Genomic DNA, 24,874 nt, shown 5'->3' with positions numbered 1-24,874 from the left:
TTTACAGAAAATGATTTTCTAAACTAATTTACATTTCGCAAAATCCTTTCTTAAAATAATTGATACTAGTTCAGCATTATGCACCGCATTTCCCTTCTTTGACAGCACATTTGAGTCATTTCTGTTTTAGACTCGTGTTTAGCCGCAAAGCAGTATTTTACCGCCTCCTTTCTTCAGCAGGACCAATAAAATATACACTCTTAAAGTTTGGACATTGAATCGTTTTTGATACATTTATTTAAAGCACTGTAAAATAACACGATTCATATCACTGTTAATAACAGGTTTCTTTGTCAATATCGTACCAGAATCAACTTAAAATAAAGCAGATCCAGTTATAGAAAATACTTAAGCACCTCCGTAATGTAGATCTACTCCGAAAGGAAAGTTGCGTAAACTTTGAACGTAGGAGGAATCGGTACTGCAAATCAGACTACGTTTATGCACTTAAATTGTTCGCATCCTGACTAGCAGCGTTGATGAAAGTCTCTAAACACCGAAGCAGACCCTTAATTAGGGATCTATGACAGTTAGCATTCTGGGGTTATACCAGCTTAGTTCTTTTGTTTACTTGCCAAAAATGTGCTATTTTGTAGAGTAAGTACTAAATTGCTGAAGTTCCTCACAATAACAGGAATAGGAGGGTCGTAGATACTACTTAAACAAACTTTCGAAACTTATTTGATTTATTGTACATTCGGAACCACCTTAAATTTCATTTTCAATTTTATAATGACATCTGCCATGAAAATTCCCATTCAAAAGAAAAATATCAACAAATAAAATAAAATCCCCACATTTTAAATCAAAATTTACAAAGGCCGTCAGTCATTCATTGATTCACCATAGGGTTACAAAATTGGGAAAATGACAACGGTAATTGCTGGAGGGAATAAGTGGGGAGGGAGATGGAGACGAAGAGCGCTGGAAGTCCCTCCACCGACGATCAATCATATCCCTCACATAACGGTCTGCTGAGACAGTGCTATAACATTCGAATTCGAGGCGGAGGGAGGCACAAAATTTTTCGACCTGGCCGAGGAAATGGAGACTCGGACCAACGGCGGAGCGGAGGTGATTGGCCAATGTAAAGGCCTCAATTACGGAGAGCGATGAGTGGACCACGAGGTAGGCGATTACCAGACTTGGCGACCGCGACACGCCCGCCTGGCAGTGAACCAGCACCCGCCCACCTGCTCGCATTGCCGCATCTGTTTACAAAGATAAGCCGGCAAGCCATGACTTTCATTCCAAATATTCCAATCTACTATCATAGAGCAATCTAACGTATCCATTCATACCACGTGCCCCACCTGTTCTTAATGAATCGGAGATCACATTTGTCAGATCAAGATGCTCCTGTTTGTGTGCAAGTCATCATATTTGAGCCCTATTGCATGGCTGATGCAGATCACGTGACATTTGTAAAAAATTCGTGCAAGAATTCCTTAACCTAGCAACAAATAGGTCATCACGTGAATCATTTTACCGTTTGTTACATAACCCTAAGTTTGACATGACCATGCAGAATTCTTATGCGAATCAGTACAGAATAAAGTTACCAAATTTTGCAAAAATATTCTTCAAACCTTTCCTGTAGTACAACAGATTCCAACATAAAATATAGGAGGCAGGAGTTAGAGTCAGGAAAAATTCCCGCTTTTAACGGGGAATAAGGTCAAAAGTGTTAATGTAGTTTTTTAGTCATCAATGGATTTCCTGGTTGTAAATCTCAATATATGTTCATAGTGATCGTAAAAATATTATCAATATGCGATTTTAGGTCAGCTTATTTCACAGAACTTTAATGTTATTTTATTAACACTAAACTAATTGTTTCACTTAAAGTAAGAATCAAAGTTTTAAAATCCAAGTCATACCGTTAGTCATTGAGCTAAAAACTACCCTCACTCATGTTTGTTTGTTCATTCGCAAGCAATTTAAGGGATGGGAAGTTAAATGCTCATCCTGAGTTACTAAGCGAACAACATAGCAACTGGGCTAGGAGGTAAAGAAAAGGTCTCACCGATGAATTCGATGGCTGGTCTGAAGTAAGGCATAAGATCAGCCTGGTTATTGTCGTCGACGGGTACGCGGAGATACTCAATTTTTCCACCTCCTTCGAAGAAGTTGGGCTGTTCGTAAGTGGCGTTGATGACGTGTGTGATGCTCCTCTCCTCCATCATTTGGGCGTCCCTTGAATCTCGTGCATTCCCTGAACATTGGTTTATCGTCAGTGCTTGAATAGAGAACCTACCGAGAAAGAGGAATTCAAGGATCTCTGAGACAGGTGGATCCACAAAGGGTGATCGATAGGAAAAACATTTGGAATCGGAGAATCTAAGGATGGGATTGAGCTTTTGCAGCCTTTCGCAGCATCTTTCCCGCAAACTCCTTTCCTTTTGAGTAATCTTGACCGATTCCACAGCCTTTGTTGAAGATGTATCACCTCTGGTCACTATTAGTGCGTCTAGTCGACGATATTATTTTTGGTAAATCATTAAGTCATAGAGTATGATGTAGTCTGGTTACATATGTATTCAAAAATTACAAAATACTACGCTCATTTATTATTTTATCTATTCCCTTAATAAAAACTTGCTCAAAATAAACCAAGCTTGCTCAATTTACATCATATTTTCCAAATGATTAATTGTTTTTTTAAAATAGCTGGACCAAAATATGCCAATTGATGTAACTTTTCATGTCATGGTAAGGGATGGAACAGTGCATTGGCGTTACCTGACAATAACTTGACTTCAATAAGACCCAAAGGCTGATTTTGAAAGCTTGCAGAGTATTGTCTGCTCTTATAGCTGCTAATGACTGTCAACCATGTGGTGAATTTGAGTAGTGGGACTGAGAGAATCTGAGGATCTTGCCGAAAAATAAGAAGAAATCTCTTCAATTTTGCGGTCTTCATCTTTCTCTCGGGAAAATTTTGCTCCACGCTTGATAACTTAACTGATAGGAAGTAATCCACTGACTTCAACGCCGGATTTTGGAAGAAAAAGGCGGGTGCCTGTAAATTCTTATTCTTTATGAACTCCATCTAAGCAAATTCCATGCTCCAGACGACTTACACAGTGGCTATATACAGGGCGATCTGAAATATTATTGGCTTGAATGTACCAATCAACAAGCGCGGAAAACACATCCAACATGGCGCAGACTTGACAAGGTGGTTCGTATTTTAAATCTGTTTAATCATTTAAAATAACTGAATATAAGGCACCTATCAAATTCACTTCACCGCTATCAAACCAACTTATCACTTATAGAACATGCGTCGTAATTTGCTAAAATTCAACACTACACAGGTCAGTTTGGCATTGACAGTATTTGTCCGTAAGGTTTGTGTCAAGCGAAAATATGCTTAAGTGGGATTTAAGCATTTGCTTATCTTACGTTCCAAAGCCTACAAATTCACGAGGAAATTCCCGTTGTTATTTTCTACTAAAAGGTCAACTGACACAAGGAGCTACGCACATTGTTAAGTCTGTTGATACCGACTTTTGATACCGACCTGAAGTCTGTTGTAGTTTGTAGCGGAAGTTGTTTCTGGTAGCAATTACAGGAGAGATTTTGTTTTGATTATGCATCAGAAAAATAAAAAGCACAGCCTTTTACCCATTCTTTGCTTGGCTATTCTATCGTATTAATCAAAGCACCTTTGTCAGTCATTCGATGTTGTCTCAAATTTGTGATGTATTTCAAGTAATTCTTTCATTTAGAATATCCAGCTCATCAATCTTAGTGCACTTGTAATCAAACTTTCCCAGTTGTTCTGTTCATTTTAGTCATTTCCTTTCGTTGACAGGCTCATCAATTCTGCTTTGATCTGCATTATGTGTTACATAAAATTCTAGGGTATGCTGTTTCTAAGGTGACTTTCAGGCCATTGGAATTTTCAGCTTGTACTTTAGGGTGGAAAAATTAAACACACAGGTAAAAATTTACTTCTGTTTCAAAGTGTCACCTGATCCTGACTGATTTGTTTGTAAGATTTGAACGAAAACGACCATCCATGCCTTAGAGGACGATTTACACGCCATTAACGCATGTGCAATGCGTCTACGATCCAAAATTAGAATATTGTGGCTGTGAGGTGGAACCAGATGTGTGAATCGTGCCGAATAGATAACGTAAGTCAGGCATAAATTAAAATGAGTTCCACTTGGGATGCTTCTAGGGTCATTTTACTGTAACTGAAGTGCAATGTGATAATCCGAAATATCAATCGCAGTTTAAAATAGAGTCAATGAATGGAAAAATGCAAAATCTAAATAGCAAAGTAAAAAGCAAAAGTTTTATACAAACTGTTCGAGATCCCGAACGTTAATTTAAACTAAACTTCATACACAAATTAATTAATCGAACTTCGACTATTTATGAATTTATCCAGGTGGTAAAAGAGAGGTCTCTATGTTTATGAAAGTGATTGAAAATTTGCTGGAGAATGTTAAAGAACTCTTCATGGCGTGAGAACTTCACAGCAGTGCCAGAACAAATGGATCGCACTTGCAACTCATCCAGGTTATCAAGTGTTGAATAAACATATTAGGACAGATTCAATTATGAGTGGTGCACAGAACTAACTAGAAAAACCGTGCTAACCCCGAAAAGTTAGACTCGTGGGGTAAGTGGGCCCATAACCATGTTACTACGATAGGGCTATATTTAAATCTATGCGTCCTCCAAACCAGTGGCGGCAAAAGGTTCTGACCCAGAAGGTTTAAGTGCAAAATTTTCATATTTTATAAAGTGCCTGTCCCTAACAAATATAATGGAAGAGAGGGAAACACCGTTAGACACTCTATACTTTAGTAAATTTTTCGTCCTTTTTAGTAACACTCCATGACACCTTTCAGTCTGCACTTTGCTTCCGTTAAGCCGTGAGTTGCCTAGAATTTTGCGACAGAAAAAACATACGAAATTGGGATTTTGAAATATTTTCAATAGAAACTAATGGATCAGCAGTTATTTTAGAATAATCTAAGATTACTCCTAACTGTGTTGGGGAAACCCCTTTAATTAAACCAAATCAACCAATGGATAATCTTTCCCTTTTATTGTAACTTTCAGATGGACTCACGTTCTAGCCACGAAAACTATGCCAATTTGTGAATGGTCATCTTCTTAGAGGGTGCGTCATCCTGCATACGTTGAGTGGAGTCACGCTAGCCCAATCGTGGTGATCGGGTTCGTTACCTTCCAATGTCACATGCTGCACTAAAGTGTCCTAAATGTGATTCATCATGCCACAAAAGCGACTGAAAAGTGACCTTAAGCTGCGTAAGATTATGAGACATTGCTTTTATAGGTAGTATTAAGGGGGTTTAAGCCTAGGATCCTGTGCCCAAACTTTCTGAAGTTCAGACAAGCAAAGCACATCAAAGAAGGTAAAAATTAGGAGAATTTTGCATATTATTCTACAAAAGATTGAATTTCGGAGGAAAATTGAAAAGATTATAGTAGATGCTATGATATCTTTAAACAGAGAGAGTTTGTATTTTGAAGCTTTTGGAGTCATTATCCTTGATTCATTCTTGCATTTGAATAACCAAGAGTCAACCTACAGCATAAAAACATTATAAGTGGACACAATAAATGCAACGTAACTGTTTTCTTACACTTCAAATGATTAAAAAAGTGGATACCATGCATAAAATGGGGTTTGAGTACGCAGACTGCACTTATGATTAATGCTGTTGTAGAAAACATCTTAAAATACATACTTAAAAGACAAAAAGCCTAAATATAGTTATTACCTACCCCACTTAGACTCAGGGGGAACAAGAGACGAGGTTCCCATGCCACCGCAAGAAGCTTGGCACCTATTTGGTGCTGATTCATTGGGTGGAAAGGGTTACCAAAAGGTGAGTCATATCAGAGGCTTCCAGATCACACGGTTCGATGTATAACGTGCGATCGCCAGCCTTTAGTCACCGCTAGATTGTGTATTTTAGGCACAAACCTGCATAGATAGAATGTATCTGGAAACAGAATGATGGATTGAAACATTTATGTCACATATGCATAGAATTTGAGTAAATTCAAATCCCTTATGCCCATTGCACTTAGAAGCAGCCAACAGTAGGAAACTGCGAAACTCCCTATTATCTAGCCTATCTGAAACAAAACCACCTGCCTTTATTAAGCAATTAATAACAGTAAGATGAAATTCTCTTGGTAAACTGCCACTTTTAGTGAGCGCATAGGAAAAATACCCCAGGAATAAAACGTATTACACAGAAATACATAAAAAATGTGCTTCGGGAAAAATGGCGGTGTAATCATGGATTAAAATCTTCCCATTATAATTTCTAGTGGTGCTCATTACAACAGGGCCTTCCGTAGCCTAGAATGGTGCTAAAAATATTGCACTTTAAATAAATCTTGCGACGTTTGTTATTTGCCAAGCTCCAAAGCATTTCTTTGAAGGCAAAGGGAGACATAATAGTCATGTGGACAAAACTACACCTGGCTACTATGAATAGAAACCGGTTATCACCTGTTCCCTGTTTGTTATCAGTGTTGAATAACTAGCGTTTGACTCCTGAAATAGCGGTCCTAACTTGTGCCTGTTCTTCTGCTTAATTTGCACATATTTTAGTCTTCATACCGTATGATTATAGGCAAATTGGCTGCAACTTGTGTTGATGCCACTTAACAAATTACTTTAATGAAATGTGCATCACCTAGATTTTCGAAAAGGTATAATTTATCTAACAGTAGATTGGAAAAAAATGAGCTTCTAGATCATAAATTGTGCACCGAAATTGCAAAACGGAGTTTTCAAGGATACTAAAGCACATTAGCTTACATTATCCCCCACGCCGCAAATGTGGCAGTGGTGGCATGGCCCACGTGAAAGGATAAACGCTTCATTTAGAGATAAATAACAGTGGAAATTGCGTCCTGCTGTAGTCCAAAGAGCTAAAAACAAGCCTAGATACTGGTCTTCCTGATAGTTAGGGTACATAAAAGCGGCGTTTCCGATTTGGAAAACAATTTAGGTTAAAATTTGAGGCAATCGGGTTAAAATGAGGCAAAATGTTTTCAGGACTGGCAGGCGAAATCAAATTTGAATGAGCAGATAACAAAATTGGAAGACCAATGCGCACATGAAATGGGGCATGATGGATTTTATTGTGACATTTCGATTATTCGCTTATCTCCTTGTTTCGGTTTCAAGGCCACTTAAGGGTCCAATTCTATACTTCCGCTGAGTGGCATGGCCTTCGGGCCGTGAACAATCTGGAAAAGTTCGTTACGGAGCTATCCACTGTACATAATCGAAGTTTCCATTTAAGCGAACACACGAAACCTCCTCCACTTATCTACTAGTTGGACAGAACCTAGTCGGGTAGGGCTGGGCGCACTGAGGTGGCAAGGAGCAACGGACGCAGAAGCTTATACCCACGATTCTATTTCAAATGCTGTCCTTTATTAAATGACTGCTTAAAGGCCACTGATCCTACTACTGGGGATGGACATACGTGACGGCCAGCACATTCTCCTTTCCCCAATACAGTTTTTGAAAAGGACAAAACTCCAGCTTCATTGGAATCCACCAGGAGGGATCAGTGACTTTGCGGTCAAATACCCTCTCAGCTGCATGGAATTTGATGACCAGCGCAGTTGGTTCGTTTGCGTTTTCCTAACAGCACCGAATACTTTGTGAATCCCTTTGCGGGTATGACCATGGGGAGAGCCGGAGACGACGCTCAAAATAGAGAGATGTGTATTACTTTATTTATTTGTTAAACTCTTCGCTTTACTTTCGCAAGCACTTAAGGTCCCGTCCTTGTACTTCCACTAAGTGGCATGACTTCCGGGCTATGCCAGTAGCCCCTCAGCGCATTCTTTGGTCTTAAGTAAATTTAAGGGGTGCTACCTTATCCTCTTGAAAAAAAGCATTTTTAAGTCAATTATATATCGTCTCATTTTTACATTCCCTTCTAAGGCATTGCCCACATAATGTCTCGTCAGAGGCAATAAGCCTACCACTAGAATACAATTGCATTACTACCAAAAGTACATGCGAAAAATTTTATTTGAGCCACACACAATACTATGCATAAAATCAAATTGCGGAAACTTGCAGTCATGGTAACGTACTTCTACTAAAACTGCATAGCATTTAAGCGTTATTGTGGGAAACTGATTTGCTTATCCCTAAATAATGCAGATAACACAGGAAGTTTACCGAATTTCAAGCGAAAAAATATTGAGTAGCTTCCACCACAGAATTTCAATGGTGCGAGGTTTTGGAGTATATTTACAATTTAAAATCGCGAAAATTGGAAAAAGTTCGTAGCTAAGAGTAGGTGGTTGACGAATGGTTCTGACAAAAGGTTCTGAAATAGTGAGTGCAAGAGGTGCAGGGGAAAATGTATTTTTAATCCAATCTGGTTCTTTGAGGTATGAATAAGATGAATTTTATGTTTAAACTTGTTGATTTATTCATGATTCTCGTCATTGTCTTTAATAGTTGCATGTCATTAATTAAATACCTATTAAAACGGGACTTCTCCCGAGTTTGAGCATTAGTTTCTCTCGAAAAAAGAAGGAGAATTGATTGAAAATGTACAAATGCTTGAATGACTATAGGATACCAAGGTGCAATTTTCACAAAAGCTGAAAAATTTATCTTTATGCGGTGTATGCAATGTCTTCGTGTTTAGAAACTAAGTTTGGGGAACTGATTGTTGTTCCATTGACCTATCACGTCAAAAGGAAGTCAACTATAAACTGTAGAATGCATGCATCACACAAAAAATAGTTCACGCACATGAATGTTCCATCCACGTATCTGATATCTCTATACGACTTTAAATAAGCGATTAACGGTGAGAGTAGGCACAAATCAAAAAGATAGCCTAGATATTTTTTATTAGGAGCATCGTTTGTAAACAAGAGGGGTAAATACTATTCCGTCATATGTGAGAAAGCCATGAAATTATTAAGCGTTATAAAAGTGCTGGATGATAGTAAATACGTTACGAATGAAATTTGAAGTTTATTTTGAGGAAGACAAAATCTAAAACAGTACACCCGAAGGCAATGAACTAAGTCATGTCGAAATCGCATTAAACAATAACTTTAAGGATGAGAAGAGATGTGGGTTAATGAGATGAAGCAAAGTTTGAAGCATTCAATCTGCTGAGGATTGAAATGATGCTAGAAGTGGAGAAGTAACACCTTTGTAGATTGTCTTCTGCATACTTATTACTCCACTCTGCTGATTCTTCCTCGTGCTCTTCTAGAAATTCTCCTCTGTCAAATGCCATCTCCTGTTTTCCTTTAACTCCTCCCGCTCAAGCGTCTCCAATCCATGCGGTTACTTATCCACAACCTCTTTTATACCCTACAATAAATCTAGATCTGTTCTAGTGATTTTACCTCTTGGTTCTTCTTAGCTTGCACCATTCTTTATCCAGTGTATTTTTTTCATAGTCCCTTGCAAACTATTTCTGATGTTTCTCAGTGCCTCCCTTACATTTGTTTTCAAGTCTAGCTCTCAATTTAGGTAGACTGACTTTAAAAATGAACTACTTTAGCCATTATATCTACGCTATTTAATTTTTCAGCATACAGCAGACATATTTTTGCTTTCTTTTGCGAACTCTTGCCTTATACAATCATGTGCAAGATTCGTAAGACAATTCGTCATCGCTGCACATTTAAGTCATGAAATAATTTTCGAGCTCATCAGAAGAGCATAGTAGCCTGTGCATTTTGTTGTTGTAGCTAGCTGGAGGGCTATAATACTGTATATGACTACTACTATGTACTATGGGGCATAAACATATGTCATTACACAACTCATATTTATCTGCTTTTATTTTAGCTTTACGTCTCCCAAAACATGAATTCAGCCTAACAGGTGTGATTCCAGCTTGTCTGCTATTTGAAATGATAATTAGTTCGAAGGCTACAGAAGTTCTTTCTCTAATTTTTACGGCACTTAGGGGTCGGTGTGCGGCAGCACAATGTACCACCCGGAAACGATTTGAACAAATTGATTCTTACGTTGAATCACTCCAAGATGTTGCGTTAAACTGAGAAAGAACTATTCTTGTTCATGTAAAATTGTTTCGTTCTTGGTGCGTCACATCGCGAGTAAGGTGGCATAATAATTTTCAGCAGAGTTTAGTGTAACTGGTAACCAAACAAGCGATCTGAGCCTGTCAGCTGGGAAGGAAGCGGTGCGGTAATTTCTAGGCAAACTGGTATCGCGTGTGTTAGCAGGTGGCAGGAATTTCTGTTGACCATCAATTTGCAAACAGTCATTTACCATAAACACCCTGTAAAAGTACTCCACTTTGGAAAATTTTGTTGTCTGACTTTCAAAAAAAGCGGATTTTGCATTGCAACCTTAGTTAACCGAAAGAAGACTTCATCGATGGTCATATCCACCTGCCTTACCATCCACTTTACAACTCTGATGCGCCCAACACTCTATCCGTGGAAGAATGTGTTAGCTGTGTGCGCCTGGGTGCCGATATTTGGCGATAGCAGATACGATCACTCACTTGATGAAGACCAAACGGCAAGACAGCTGAGATCTATCTACCAGATACAGTAATATTTACGTTAAAAAGTGTATAACGAAGGACTTGCTTCAAGAAACATCCAAGATCAGTGCTTTAACTGGAAGCACCTTCCACCACCGACCCCTCTTGTCAACCTTTTGCCTCATAACCTGGCATATCACATCTTGAATTACTGACAAACTACCTGCAAAGACTTCATGGCAGAAGTCAGGATACTGGAATTACTACCTTACCTCATTCTCAGCCCTATTTTCTTTATCTGCATCCTTGAGAATCATATTTTTCCGGGTAAGAGTTACCATACTTAAGCATTAGACAATCGTAAGACCAAATGTGAAATAGAATAGCCATTATAGAAATAAAAGTAGGATAGAAAGGAGGCTGATTTGCGTTAGATTTTCCCTTAGATCCAGGAACACCTTTTACGTTTGAAAACATTGTGTAAATTGAGAATCGGCAACGATTTTAAAATCTAGTTAGGTAAATATTAGTAGATTCCAATTATGAGTATTCCACTGCAGTCAGCTAAGATTATGATCGGAGCCGTATAAACTATTTAACTCACTTACTCCTATTTTTAGCTACGTTTGGCAGAACTCATCAATGAAAATTAAGATTCATAGTGCCTTATAATATCCGTTTGTGGCTTCGTTTGCCTTAATCAGTTTCAACCTTCACACTCCTCTGCAATACTTTAATAGGCTTGCGTCAACAGGGCAATAACTAGGAACATGGAATGGCACAATTATTTTTAGGAAATCCGCCCAGCGTAAAGGCAGTTTTGTTGGCAAATGACCTAGGACAAGTTCACCGTTTTAAGCATTAACGGTAGTGGCTATGAAGGTTTAACGAAAATGTCCGAAATATCATTCTTTTTCAGAAATAGTTTTTATTCTCAAATGACACTAATCATTAAGTTTATGCTGTTCATATCTGACCTAGTAAACTACGATACTTCTTTTAATTTTAGAAACATTTATGTAGTTTAAGAAGCTTTTCATCCATTTAGACTAAAGTCCGGAATGTCCATTGTTTTTGGAACAACTAACCACAAATTGATGAATAGTCAATTCTCGTCGTTCACTGGAGTAGATGGCATTACCGTCACCGCAAAAATGCCAGAGAGGAAACCTTTTATTTTAAGCTCGGTTGTGGGTATTGGATTGGGGTTGAAGAACGTCACATGGAAATGAAATTTTTTCATCAGCATCGAAAGTAGTTTAAAAGAGCCTTTGCACCTAATGCCATTGTTTCAAAACTTATTCTGATTTTGGTCGAACAAAGTCGCTAAAAATGCTCATGGTGGCCACATTTCTGGTCGAAACTATTTATCAAATTCAGTTCATGAACTTTAAGAGCTACACGAAATTTACCCTATTTTGAATAATTTCTAGTCTTTTTGCTTGGTCACTCGCTGTTTCGGTTGAAAAGTAAAGACCAGCTTCCTTTGCTTTCTTGTCCCACAACACAATATCGTCTGGAGTTCATAATTGATAGTGGTTCATTTTCAGTACTCGTTTTGCTACATACTAAACAAGTTACATAGCAAATAGGCTTTGGTTTCGAGAATTAGCGATTGGAGGTTTAGTGGTTAAGGTAAGAATATTTATAGTTATGGTGATACATAAGGGGTGAATTTAGGTGTCAGTTTTAGCTATCAATGGTACCACCAAGTTTCTCTTCACACAGTTAAATATAAGCAATGACTTGGGTCGCTCCCAGCAGCTAGGCTTATACATTTCAAGTCAAACACAGAAAATCACTTGTTTATATGGAGATAAGCCATCACGACCTTCCATCAAAATGCGTCAAGGATACAAATGAGAGAGTCACAGGTAGTATATGGCATTTAAAAAACAAAAATTACTAGAATGCAATTATCAAATAAGCCCTGACGTGACAGCTGAAGAGGACAAATATTGAAAGTGTAGTCTGCCCCATCCAAATCCATCATCCATTGCTCGTCCTAAGCTTACAGACTAGTGACACTGAGACAGTAACCTAATCATAGGGGATATTTCCAACTTTCAATCTCATCATTTTGGTATGACTTGCATGCAAGTATGTTTTCTGTCAAATGTGTATCGAGATTGTGATACTTGAAGTGACCATGACGATAGTGTTTAAAAACTACCGCTAAACGAAGCCTAAAAAACATATTTACGCTTAAGCGCTTTAGTACATTAAATGAGCTTTATAAATTACTTTAACCAAGAAATTTTCGACAGTTTTTAGCTGAACTACTACACGGAAATGTGTGAATATTCTTTATAAAAATGAGGCTTGGAAAGTCTGCTATTGAAAAAGGGAGTATTAAATAATCCAAAACAAGTTTAGAGGACTGCAGAAATGTATGTGATAAATTAATGATTAAATGAAGTATCCCATTAAAATACTTTATGTACAGTTATAAACCTTTTGGGACCTTTAGCTGCATTTGCCTGGTCTAGCAAATTATAACGTTTGCGTTTTACTTAAAGACGCCAAATGGCCACGAATACGGTAAATTGTTCGACATCTCTTATTCCGGTGCCCCGAATCTTCTGCGAAGAAGTGACAGACCAAAGTGGTAAGTCCACACTATTACTAGTAGCATATTACTAAGGTGTGGAAAAGCCGGGGGCTATCAACATAACCTGAGCACCACGTCGAGAAGCCGAAGTACGAACCGTGGAAACTGAAGCATCCTCGTGGCTTGAATACATAGTCAAAAGAAATGGAAGATCATCTCGCGTACCATGCTTGTTTATTTCGAAATGTTTGGCCAAGCTACAATGACTTTTTAACTTGACATTACCGTTAGATTTAAAGAAATACTAGAGTTAATAATATTTTACACAGAGAAACTATATCATCCTAGTTTACAAAGCAAATTCTAAAACAAGCAAAGTAACTAATATAGAAACTAGGTAATGAATAATGTATCCAATTAATCCATGCCTGCGTTAATCGGTGGAATTACGGGGACGACTGAATGAAATTAATCCTATCAAAGTCCCTGTATGTACACGATGTAGTTATTTATAATTTCATTTAAATTTTATTGCCCGCCAGACCTCGAACAGGCTTAATATCATTTCAAAATATTAGATCTTTTACAATAGCGATGTATTTAAAGGAAACAACCAGAGTTTGGGTAGTAGTAAAGGTTTGTACCCAACAACCCACCTTCTTATGATTTATTGCTACTGAAAAAATATTTAGGTAGCACTTAAATACTGCAGAACTAAATTACATGGGGAAAATTGAACTGTAGAGCCTTTGTTTTTAATCAGGTAACAGAACCTTTTAGCAGTTAAATGAACCAGTTTTGGTAGGAAATATCTTACTAAAATGTTTACTTTGTTATAACGTTGATCTTAAAAAGTATAATTTTCTGGGCGATTAAGTGTTGCACCAATTAGTCAGAATATCTTAAATTATTTTAATCTTATTGCAAAAAAAATGTTTTTGGACTCAAAATTTTCTTCACAGTTCTTTTGCGTAAACAGCTGCTGTTTTAAGAATGGTCTGAATGAGTTATAAACTTCACTTACAACTTTGTCTACATCTACGTGAACAAGAAATCAAACAAAGGGTCTAGAATGACAAGTGGAATTTGTACTCACTCTGGTGTTTCTATTAAATGCGTTTTTCCCTCATCTGCATGGAATGTGCGAACGGTAGGCAACCCGATATCTTTTCACTCTTTGGAATTTTTGCATATCTTTACCATTCGAACATCCGTAAACGCAGACACTTAAGCTCGCAAGTGACCAAGTAGATTGATACACAATTAGTCACACGGTAACATTTCAATCAAACATTCAGGGGATTTTTAAAGATCCAGGTAATTGATAAACTCAATTTTAGTTAGTGTAATAGTCTTCACATAAGACAATTTTTTGCAAGCCTACCCTTTTTTACGTGAATGCTTGTTTCATTATGTGCTTGTTGGCACTGCCAATGTGAATCATGCTGCGGCATTGCTGGCAAAAGTGACTTGTGACCTTCGGCAAAACAGACGCATCCATCACTGTGTTCGCAAGACGTCTGTGTGCATGGATAAATTTTATAATAACCAGAAAAAGGTCTGTTTTCGAACAAAACTGGGAAATTTCGTATGAATGTTCTCATCCCTAACTTAAAAGTAAGTGATAAGTTGGTGCATTGACACTGGTATTCCTCATTTCTTATTATTTGAAAGAGCACGAAAACGTGATTTTACATAGCACTTATTTGTAATTTCATGCATCATTGAAGGTACTAAATGTTTTATTGGTGGATATTTGGATTAACAAATAAAAAATATAATGATTCGGAGGTACTAATGTAAGGCCATTTATATGCCGGTCTGTAGCTAAACACTAGATGAATTGACCATTTTTGGGTGATCTGACCTCAAACAAATTCACCTTTACGCAAAATAATTTCAAAATTTACCACCAAATAACACTCAGTTCCTGATTTATTGACAAAGTCATGGAAACAAGGATATATGTCGTTCCGAAGAAAGTCAACGGTCGTTTATTTTAAAATTAATAACCAATTTAGGCTTTATGTCATTTAAAACTGCCTGTGGCTGCGTACAATGGTGACCACTTTAAAGCCTTTCCATTGTCACCTTCTGCGACTTCCTGTAGACAAAAGTATACATAATGTTAGGGTGGAATATGTATTGCCGGCGTACTGGAGGGCTAGGTGGAGCCACTGACCCGGCCAGAAGGCCACATCGCCAGGAGGCAGTACAATTACGAAGCCTCAGGTGCCCGCAGACCAAAAAGAAGAGTTAAACAAATCTATTAAACTCTTTGTTTGAGTGTCGTCCCCGCCACTCCCCTTGGTCAACCTCCGGCGTCTACCATCACAACCTAGTCGGTGATTTAAAAACAAAACACCTACAAACCAACAGCGCCAGTTATCGAGTTTGCATGCATATGGCGATTGTACTGGATATGGGGTCTCGTCCTGATTGGCAACTCTATTGGGGAAGGGGAATGTGCAGGTCACCTGGTATGTCTGTCGCTGGTCGTAAGAGCACTGACCTAATGAATGGAGTTTGAAACAGCTATGTCAGGATAAAGTTTCGCATCTGTTCTTCCTCACCATCTTGTTCTTACTTCACTGCTGCCCACTCACGCCTATCTGAGTTCTTTCAGCTAGTACTCACTGCATTGACAGCATCAAACAGGTACCGTAGACAGCTCTATAACGAACTTTTTAGATATATCACACTTACAGCTGACGTAGCTTCAGCTGTTAATAGCACAAGGGATTGGGATAATTGTCGAAATTAGACTTCATTTCAGCCTTTCTGTTAGGGGTCGTCACAGATTCACCCATCCACAGCATATGTCCTTCTTCCATCATGCTAAGGTTTGGCATTCGGTTGTAAAAACGAGGGTGATTGTTCTTTTAGTATCGGGTGCAATTTGGGCTGCCACCATTGTAGAGCTCTGAGGTTTCTGTAATTACTAAAGAAGGCGTAACACTAGGACGGAATGTGTATTATTGACGAAGAAAAGGACTGGAGAGATAATTGAATGGACTGGAGGCCATGCCGTCCGGCAGAAATGCAAAAGCGGAGCCTTAAGTACTCTCGAAAACAAAAAGGAGAGTTAAGCAAATAATCAAACTACTAAAATATATCCTTCATTTGTATTATGGTATGTTAAGTTTTGCTTTTTATTTAATCTGCATTACCCATAAGCTCACATACAGCCTTAGAGTGCTCACATCGTAATTTTTTAAGATGCCTCAAAGCTCCTTGCGTTTCTAATATGCCTCCATTTTGTGTCTCCCTTTAGTACATTCTTATTGCTTTACTTAAAACAGTTTAGCAGAAAGGATGGGTAACAGATCATGGCATCACTCGTGCTCTCGTGAAGTAACAGGTACTTCCTTGAAAGGATTAGAGTGATAAAACACACATATCCTACAAAAATACTTTCCAATTAATTTTATACAGTTCATTAATTGAAAGAAAACAATAAGATTGCATTTCCCTCTTTCTTGTTGCTTACTATTACATCCACAAGAATGGAATAATTTATCTTCTTTAGCTCATTTAAGCCAAGGAGCCTGCACTCTAGGCTGGATCCGTAAAACTCAAGTAAATATTGCTTTAAGAATTTGCATTTGGTTCAGGACCGCTGAATAAGAGGCATAAAATGAAAAGAGCGGACTACTTCATCCATTAATGTCTTATGCGTCTACTAAAAGATGGTATCTGGGCTAAAGACCTATCAGACCAATTTCAGATATATGAATGTGGCACCACAATTTCGTTGTGTTGAAGTACACTGAAAATCGAGCAGTAAAATGCGATTACATTGTTCTTAAAAAATCCCCCCAACCCAAAAATGGCTGTCTAGTAAGAAGCATTATTGCGAAATATCCGGGGCTTCACAAAAAAGAATATCTTGAATGTTTTTAAGTATCTGCAGTTTTAAAATGTAGTCTAACTAGGACAAAGTATTTCTATTTACTCCCAGCTAGAATATTATGTTCGCAGTTTTGTCTAAGTCATTAATAAAATTTCTATTCTCATCATAAATTTCGCATTCGACTCTTAAGCATTTTGGCTAAACTTCTTTTCGAATCTTCTGTTCCTGCTGATATCAAATCAGTTTTTGGTCGTTAAAGGGGACTGATTCACGCTGTAGTAGCATAAATGGCCATTGGAAGCACGTTTTGAAGTCTGATGAAATTCACAAAGGTGGTTTACGATGGCAGCGTGCTAGTAAGATTTTGCAGTAAAAATTTGTTTTCTTAATCACCGTAAACTTCATTTTCTAACAAAGTAATGCGGTTTATGCGCTTTAATTACCATCATGTAACCCCGGCTACTTCAGCAAAATGCCTCAAACAATGTAAAAGTCTGGTAACAATGCTTTCCATTAAGTGGAGCATAATGCATGATTGATGAACTCAAGTTCAACCGTTGCATGTAGTTAGAACACGTGACGTGTCTTAATGGTAGCAGCCTACAGCGATTTGCATGTGGGAGTGTGCTTCAGCTCCTTCCGTTGGAGCCATGAGACTACCAGTAGAATGTAAGCATACAGCATACGCACACTCACCTTGAATGGCCAAGAAGGTGGTATGCAACAGAGTGATGGCATTTCGTTTTTAGCTTTCACAAGCGGACTAATCACTGTCCTTGAAAATGATTGTGAAAACATCACACTGAAATCACACCACAGGTGAGGGTCACTGTTGCCTCATTGATTTCAAGGGGTAGATTTTCAATTTGTAAAATATTCTTGACATTAAAATAATTAAAAGTTGTTGTCGTCTCTAAATTTTGCTTTTTTGATGTTTTACTTGAACAGGAATCCCATAACTTATCACGAATATCTTTTATATTTTGTGCAAAAGTAGGGTCTCACCTATCTTATATTATTTACTGATTTGAGTCCACAAAATGATATGCACATTAAAGCTCTACTGGTTTCGCCATGAATTGGTAGCAGTGGTTGCTGCATTCAAAGCGCAACCTTCATTAGGTAAATTTGCTTGAAAGAAAGTTATGAATATATTGGCGTGCTTCTGCTAAGTTCTCTGTTAGTAAATTTTCCTATCACGTACATACTAATTGATCATCGGTATCAGACCAAGAGCTTTTATCTTGGTGATCCCTTCCGGAGGAGGTAAGCGGGTATTTGCTATTTATCTCCCCGAGACTATTTTAAAGACGAATAAAATTAATGCTAGGGTAGATCATGCATTACCAACGTACGTAAGGACTGGCGACTCCTGGCATAGCTCACAGGCCGTGCCGCCCAGCGGAAGTACAGAAGTGGAGCCGTAAGTGTCCTTAAAACCAAAACAAAGAGTTAAATAAATAACCGAAGTATTACAGCTATACATATATGAACTCGGTGTTTCCATTTCATTGAGTGCTATTTGAATGGTAAAAGAATACTCCATAAATTCCTAATTTACTAAGCTAAATTCACCAAATTATACACCTTAGACTTTGAAAACTGGACTTTTGTCAATTTTTTTAAATGCACATCGTAATAATTTACGTTGATGTGGTGATAATATAACCACGCCCTTTGGGTAACTGCCTAACCCCATTTAAGTTTGAAGAAAATTTGATCCACTTTTTATTGGTTCATTTTCCAGTCTCTGTATAAATTAATATGGCTGGGTTTTCTTACGAATTTGTGCTCATGTTACACGGACTGGTAATTGACAAGCCGATCGCTTAACTATTAAAATGGCACACAACCCAAAGCACGTGGTTACGTTGTTTATTGGAGGCGTGGGTTTTCAACCACATCCCCCTTTTGTCGTTTGAGTGCACACAGCATCACAGAAGTACATGAGTACGCAGCAGTGAAACGTGAGACTCACTTCTATAGGATGTATTCCATTGCCACAAATCCTCTTACGCTTCAAATCGTTTTCTACTCAGCACAAATTTGGTGTCTAAATCAGGTAAATCACTTGCAGATTCAGTAATATTTCATAGAATGTGCATAGTTACCTTTTAAAGTCCAGGGATTACATTTTTATTCACATCATGGATGTATCTAACGTGAAGCGCCAGATTTGTAGACTGCTTTTGCAGCACGCATACATCTATTTTGATTAATCTAAAATAATCCTTTTTGTGTCTATAGCAAATATAGATTATGTTATTATCGGATTAATTTACGATTTTTTGGTGATTATCACTTATCGAGCGGAGCTGTAGCCACACAAAAGCCTTGTCAATGCAAGCTACTAAGGCTGGGACTGTTTACATAGCGCGACATTTTCCACAAGGGATTTAAGTGACCTTTTGTAACAGGGTCAGCCCATAAAATGACAATTTTAAGGTTACGGTTGCGCCACCGATGGATTATTCTCTACCCACCAAAGAAAGTTTTCCACAAACCAACTTTCTAGGCGAATCACTTTCATCCTGCGGAACCGGTAACAAGTAGAATATCTACACGTCTAAACATAGATGGACAAGGGTTCCCAGATATGGGCCTGCTTTGTATTTCACCTTTAAAGGGAGATCACTTTGAATTAAGTGGGTTTTCTTCCTTTATAAAGTACAAAAATGCAAAGGTTTATTAACGTTTTTCGATTTCTGCATCTTATATTCCAAGTTTGATAGTTCTACTTAACTATTACAAATTGCCAACGACATGCTTTTAAAACGGAAGTTTAGTTGCATTTCGCAAACATTAATGAGATACAAGCATCATTACAGTAGCGATTCCTGTTCCCAGGAGGGGATTGTAGGCAGTACAAAAGCGGCAATTCGGGGCTTATGAATGCCATTACTTTTCATACCACATTCCATAAACTAATTACGAACTAATCATGATTAAATTCCGCCGCAAAATTTCGCATTTGGAATCTCGGAAAGAAAAAATTGCTAAAAAAGTGTAGACAAGAAGCACTTCACAATTATGATTATGACTCTTATTTTAAGCTGGTGTTTAGTGTAATAAAAAGAAAGCCTCCTTTTAATTTAGATCTCATGTATTTTTGTATTCAACATAAAATTTAGATACACTATAAGCCAACATTAGCTTTTCGGTTAACACTTGTTTTCTTCACTTGTTTACCACACCATGAAAAGCAGCATTATACTTTAGCACATTTAAACTAGAATGGATCATAATCTAAAATAAATATTTTAAAAAGTTCAAAATCAATTAAGTGAAGAAATTAATATAAGTTCCTTACAATCTTCTGCTTTTCTGTCTCATTTTTTAGCTTGACAAATGAATGTCCACACCAACTGTCTGCTTGTGATTACATGGTAGATCAAATCAGTATTTCCACGCATTTCTAAACCGTCTAATTCATCAGGCAAGCGATGGCTGAGCAGTGGGTGCGTGTGCACTGTAGGAACATTATGGTCTTTTGTTTGGTTAGCCATTATTGCATTGGCTTTTAGCCGGCATCAATTAAGAGCAGGTTTTAGATCACACAATTGCGAGACTATGATCTTCAACTGATTTGCAGATGTAACCAAGTAGTTTTTATAAAAACGCTTTAAAAATGCTAAATGTTGGGAGTATTTTACGGTCCTGTAACATTAAAGAAGCGGGGTTTTCCGAACTGTACCAAACTTTTAAAACAAGAAAATATGGTTTCAACCAACTATTGTGTTCTTCACTAGCCAATCCACAGAGTACTTTTTTCGGAAATGATTGGAAATCGGTGCCTATTCACTTTGAAAGTATTGACTAAAATTGCCCTTCTTGCCTTTTATTAAAACAATTTGTACTTTGGCCTGAAGAAAGCCCAAATATAATAAAAGGATTCCTTATTTACTCTCACTGCGCCTGTAATTTGAAAATGGTTTCCTTGGTTCAAAATAATGCTTTAATTAGCTGAAACCACTTTATTGCTCATTTTTGAAATGAGGTTTTATCTGATGCTGCGTTAGTTTGTTTTGCAACACTTATAAGACAGGAACGGATTTTCAGATTGAATATACCTAACCGACCAAATTGTAGGCTGATTGGAGGGAATATCTATAAGATTGCCTTCCACTTAAATGAAGCGACTTAATTTCCCGCCATCCATTGGTCAAATCCTCTATTTTTGGCTAATTTCAAAAAATCTTTTGGGAGCCAGGCGTCACTACTCCTAGGTGTTACCTATTTTAGTTTGCATAATATTGTGCCTTTTGAGAGCCTTTTTTCGACGAAGTAATAGCATCGCTTCTATACTACTGTGCCACCAGTCGGTCTCACAGTTAGAAGTGTTATTTATTATAAGACAGAAGTAATATTAGTAGGTGATTTGTAAAGACAATATCTTTGAGCTACCACTAATTCTACATTGCCTAATACCTAAAGTAGCTTCATTTGTTTAACACAAAACAAAATTTGAACACTAAGACTACAATTATCCTTCATGATAACAAAAATATCGCTAATACATTAATTTTGCATGAAAAATATTTACAAAAGACACACGGTTCTTTCCCCATTTTGGAAAAGAAATATAGCTGTGTATTTGCAAATTGTACAGTATTATGGGGTACAGTTTTTAGTGGAAGATATTAAAATGCTTCCACTTTAAATTAATACTGTCCATGGATAAAAATAAAGCGACATTTTGATTAAAAGAACATATATTTACTACATGACTACATTAATTACATTACATTAAGGTCACAAATTCGCATTAGGTTAGGTGAATTCTTAAGCTGATATCTAAGCGTGTAAATTTTAAAGACTTTAATGAAGTAAAATTTATTTTTTCTTTTAGTCTGACATCATGAACGTATGTGGGTGAAGTCATCAAGATTTGGAACGCAAGACAGCGCCTTCAATGATTACTTCAATCATGGGTAGCCCGTGTCTAGACTCAATGGAATCCAATGTGATATCTTTAGCACAACTACTCTAATTTTTGAAAAGCATCAGTAATCATAATCATCAAATCTTTTCTCTAAGAAAATGATTGCTTTTAAAGGTACAATTTGTATTGCTTATAGACAGGATTGTGGTAACGATGAGATTGAAATCGTCAGACGAAGATAGTAGGTCATTCAGGAGTGTTCCATTATCGTCTTGCTTACCGAAAGATTTAGCACATTTATCGGTGCAGCTTTTTGTGCTCGTGGTTTTCGTTTCTCCTTCATGCGACGGTTTTGAAACCATGTTCTAATCTAAAACACACCAACAAACAGATGATTTGATATTGCACTTAATGAAACTGTTTGATCTGTTGGGTTGAAATGATTTAGCTGCATTAGTGGGCAAAGTAAAGTTGTCACTAAAGAAACAGGAACTCACCCTATCCTCTGATAGACCGAGTCTCTGAGAGAGCAGTTCTCTGTCATGTGTTGAAAGGTAGGTTTGATGCTTGTAAAAGCTCTCCAGAGCATAAAGATGATGTGGTTGAAAATAGGCACGTGCTTTGCGGTAGCGTTTAGCGCTACTGCCGCGCTCTTTCCCATTTTCAGTGGAATCAGGGACTCCCCTAGATATCTCATTTGAAGTTTTTGGTGCTGCACCCGCACTTATTGATGCTGCTGTTGCCGCAGATGATGACGAGGTAGTGGGGGAATTGGGAGGAGAGCAAGATGATTCCTTGAAGGTATTTCCATCTGATTCTGTGAGGTCTTTAGCTGCTACTGTCTCGTCTTTGGTTGATGCGAGGTAGGAGGGGGTATCATCAAGTACGTGGACCTCCCGTTTCGTTGCAAATATCCTCCAGGAGCTGACTAAGCCCTCAAGGAGTTTGACGTATTCTAAAATGGATAAACATGAAATATTAATGCGTTATAAGTTTATTATTGTAGCAAAGCAAATTCGCTAACCTCTGGGCCGACTGAGTCCCCAGTTGGGCGAGAGCAGTTCCTTGGGTGATGGAACAGTGGGGACCACGCAGGGTGCATATTTGTCTGGTAGAAGTAGAGAAAGGGGTTTAACAGCACAGCTCAAGGCGTTGCGGTGATTGCCTAGGAGGATGGAGAGCGAACAAATAGCGTCTCTGTCTGCGCTACCTAACATTGTTGCCGCTTATGCTGAGCGCCTCGACTAACGTGCTTTAATAAGGAGCAGTGATTACTCCTGCAGTCTTATTGGCTCATCATCCACAAATTGGTGAGTGAATTGTTATGAATCAAAAAAGTGGAAAGAGATAATTGGAAAACACGGTTCTGAGTGCAACTGCACCTACAGTATGCGTAAGCGTGTGCCTGCTTTTGCCTAAATTATGAAAGAGATAAAGATGAGCTTTAACATTGACGCCATGCTCACCTACACACACACACGCACTTCATCGATTGAATGTCAAGCCAACAATCCAAACGTAGGCGTCGTGACAGAATTCATCGCTTAAAGCGAGACCTAAGTGCGTGCGTCCTCATCAGTAGTAAAAGGCATTCTTTTAGACAGCACCGACATTTGAATTTCCGACTAGCCAAACTAAGATAACTGTATATTCATTTACGTGAACTAAATTAGGTCGCAGAATCAGTTTACAGTTAGTGAAGCTCATAATAAATATTTCCACGGCATAATGGATTAAGTCTCCTTCGCACAGTCTTAATATGTTAAAACAAATAGGCAGCCTACTTGATGCAGAGGAGATGGGCATAATTTCATGGTTTCCTAGAAGAAGATTAACTGCTAAGGGACATTATTCATGTATCAGGGACAAGTGTGTTATGACAAATGTTAGAGGCGCCCTTGGGAACTTGACTAAGCTGGTCACCTTTAGCACACGGTTTATGATGGTGGCTACTTTGATGGTGGTAGTGAGCGTGTACGTGAACCCCTGCACTTTAATGATTGGGTCGTATAAAAGAGGTGGCAAAGACCTAACCAAATGCAAACGCAATCCTCGCAATCCATTAACTTATTTAATTACCTGCACCATAGCACTGCCGCCAAGCTACTACCATTACAACACTTTTTCGAATTAAACGATAACGTGTGATGCAATTTGGATACATATCTACTTATCGCATAAGTTTGATAAGTTCGTCCTGACAGACGCTGTTGACCAATTGATAAGATAAATGCATATGTGGTATTCATAAAAAAGAGCAAGTATCGCTAGGACCATTTTTTGACAGGAGTGTTAGAGTAAAAATTCCAAATTTAGTTTAGAAGAGAAAATTTAAAAACATGCGAAATCACTGTTATTAAAATAGATACCCGAGAACGTTCTAGAATCCGACTTGCTTGTTTGTACAAAATGTCCTGATATTTAGCTACAATTTGTAAGTTTAAAAATAAAACCTGATATAAACATAAATGAATAAGTATAGCTTAAATTGTACCTTGTTACTGATGTTTCACTAAACTTGATAGTCTCAAATGTATGCCAAAAATTGTCTTGTTAATATCGGAAATGACTAAAAAAGAGAGTATTTAGGTAAATCCTAACTTTTGTTAATAAAAGGACTGCAGAATATTCTTGAAAGGTCCTGCTACTTGTTTCCTCTTATGTGCTAATACCTGGCTTGGATAGGTCAACCTGGTATGACCTAGTTGGGTAAGTGACCAATCCGTCATATTGGTGAGGCTAAGAGCACAAAAAATATCGCGTCATCCAAATATGGATCGGCATTTAGTGACATGGCATTCACTAAACACAGACGCAGGGGCATGAATTTTAGGGAGAGATAGGTATAAGCCAGCCAGGTTTGGTTACATAAAATAATTATATGCAAGCAGAATACTGCATGATTTCTCATCCACATAATAAAGGTTATTATACTTTGGCTCCAAAGCGCATTCAAATAATATTTAACAAAAGCTTGCCACTAGATATGATGATATGGATCAGTCATAATTCCCAAATACAATTTATTTATACAGGTTTGGTTTCCTTCCCCTTAGAAACAAAGA

At 37.8% G+C, this 24,874-nt stretch overlaps 2 protein-coding genes across 2 annotated transcripts; both read right to left on the bottom strand. All coding sequences in view use genetic code 11, as the record gives it.

Annotated features, from left to right (window-relative positions):
- Positions 1–840: 840 nt before the first annotated feature.
- On the bottom strand, positions 841–5,856 carry EGR_07162 (Dual specificity protein phosphatase; the record flags this gene model as incomplete). Its single annotated transcript, XM_024496411.1, has 4 exons — positions 841–1,211; positions 2,027–2,215; positions 2,258–2,429; positions 5,776–5,856. 4 exons carry the CDS (start codon positions 5,854–5,856, stop codon positions 841–843), a joined length of 813 nt encoding a protein of 270 aa, XP_024349166.1.
- Positions 5,857–13,162: 7,306 nt separating this feature from the next.
- Positions 13,163–23,026, bottom strand: EGR_07161 (Homeobox protein BarH-like protein; the record flags this gene model as incomplete). Its single annotated transcript, XM_024496410.1, has 5 exons — positions 13,163–13,256; positions 18,283–18,359; positions 22,090–22,179; positions 22,307–22,764; positions 22,834–23,026. 5 exons carry the CDS (start codon positions 23,024–23,026, stop codon positions 13,163–13,165), a joined length of 912 nt encoding a protein of 303 aa, XP_024349165.1.
- Between the last annotated feature and the right edge of the window lie 1,848 nt (positions 23,027–24,874).

This window comes from Echinococcus granulosus, assembly GCF_000524195.1.
Source record: "Echinococcus granulosus chromosome Unknown EG_S00071, whole genome shotgun sequence".
In the NCBI taxonomy this organism is placed as follows: Eukaryota; Metazoa; Platyhelminthes; class Cestoda; order Cyclophyllidea; family Taeniidae; genus Echinococcus; species Echinococcus granulosus.
This window is presented reverse-complemented; position numbering and strand designations above follow the sequence as displayed.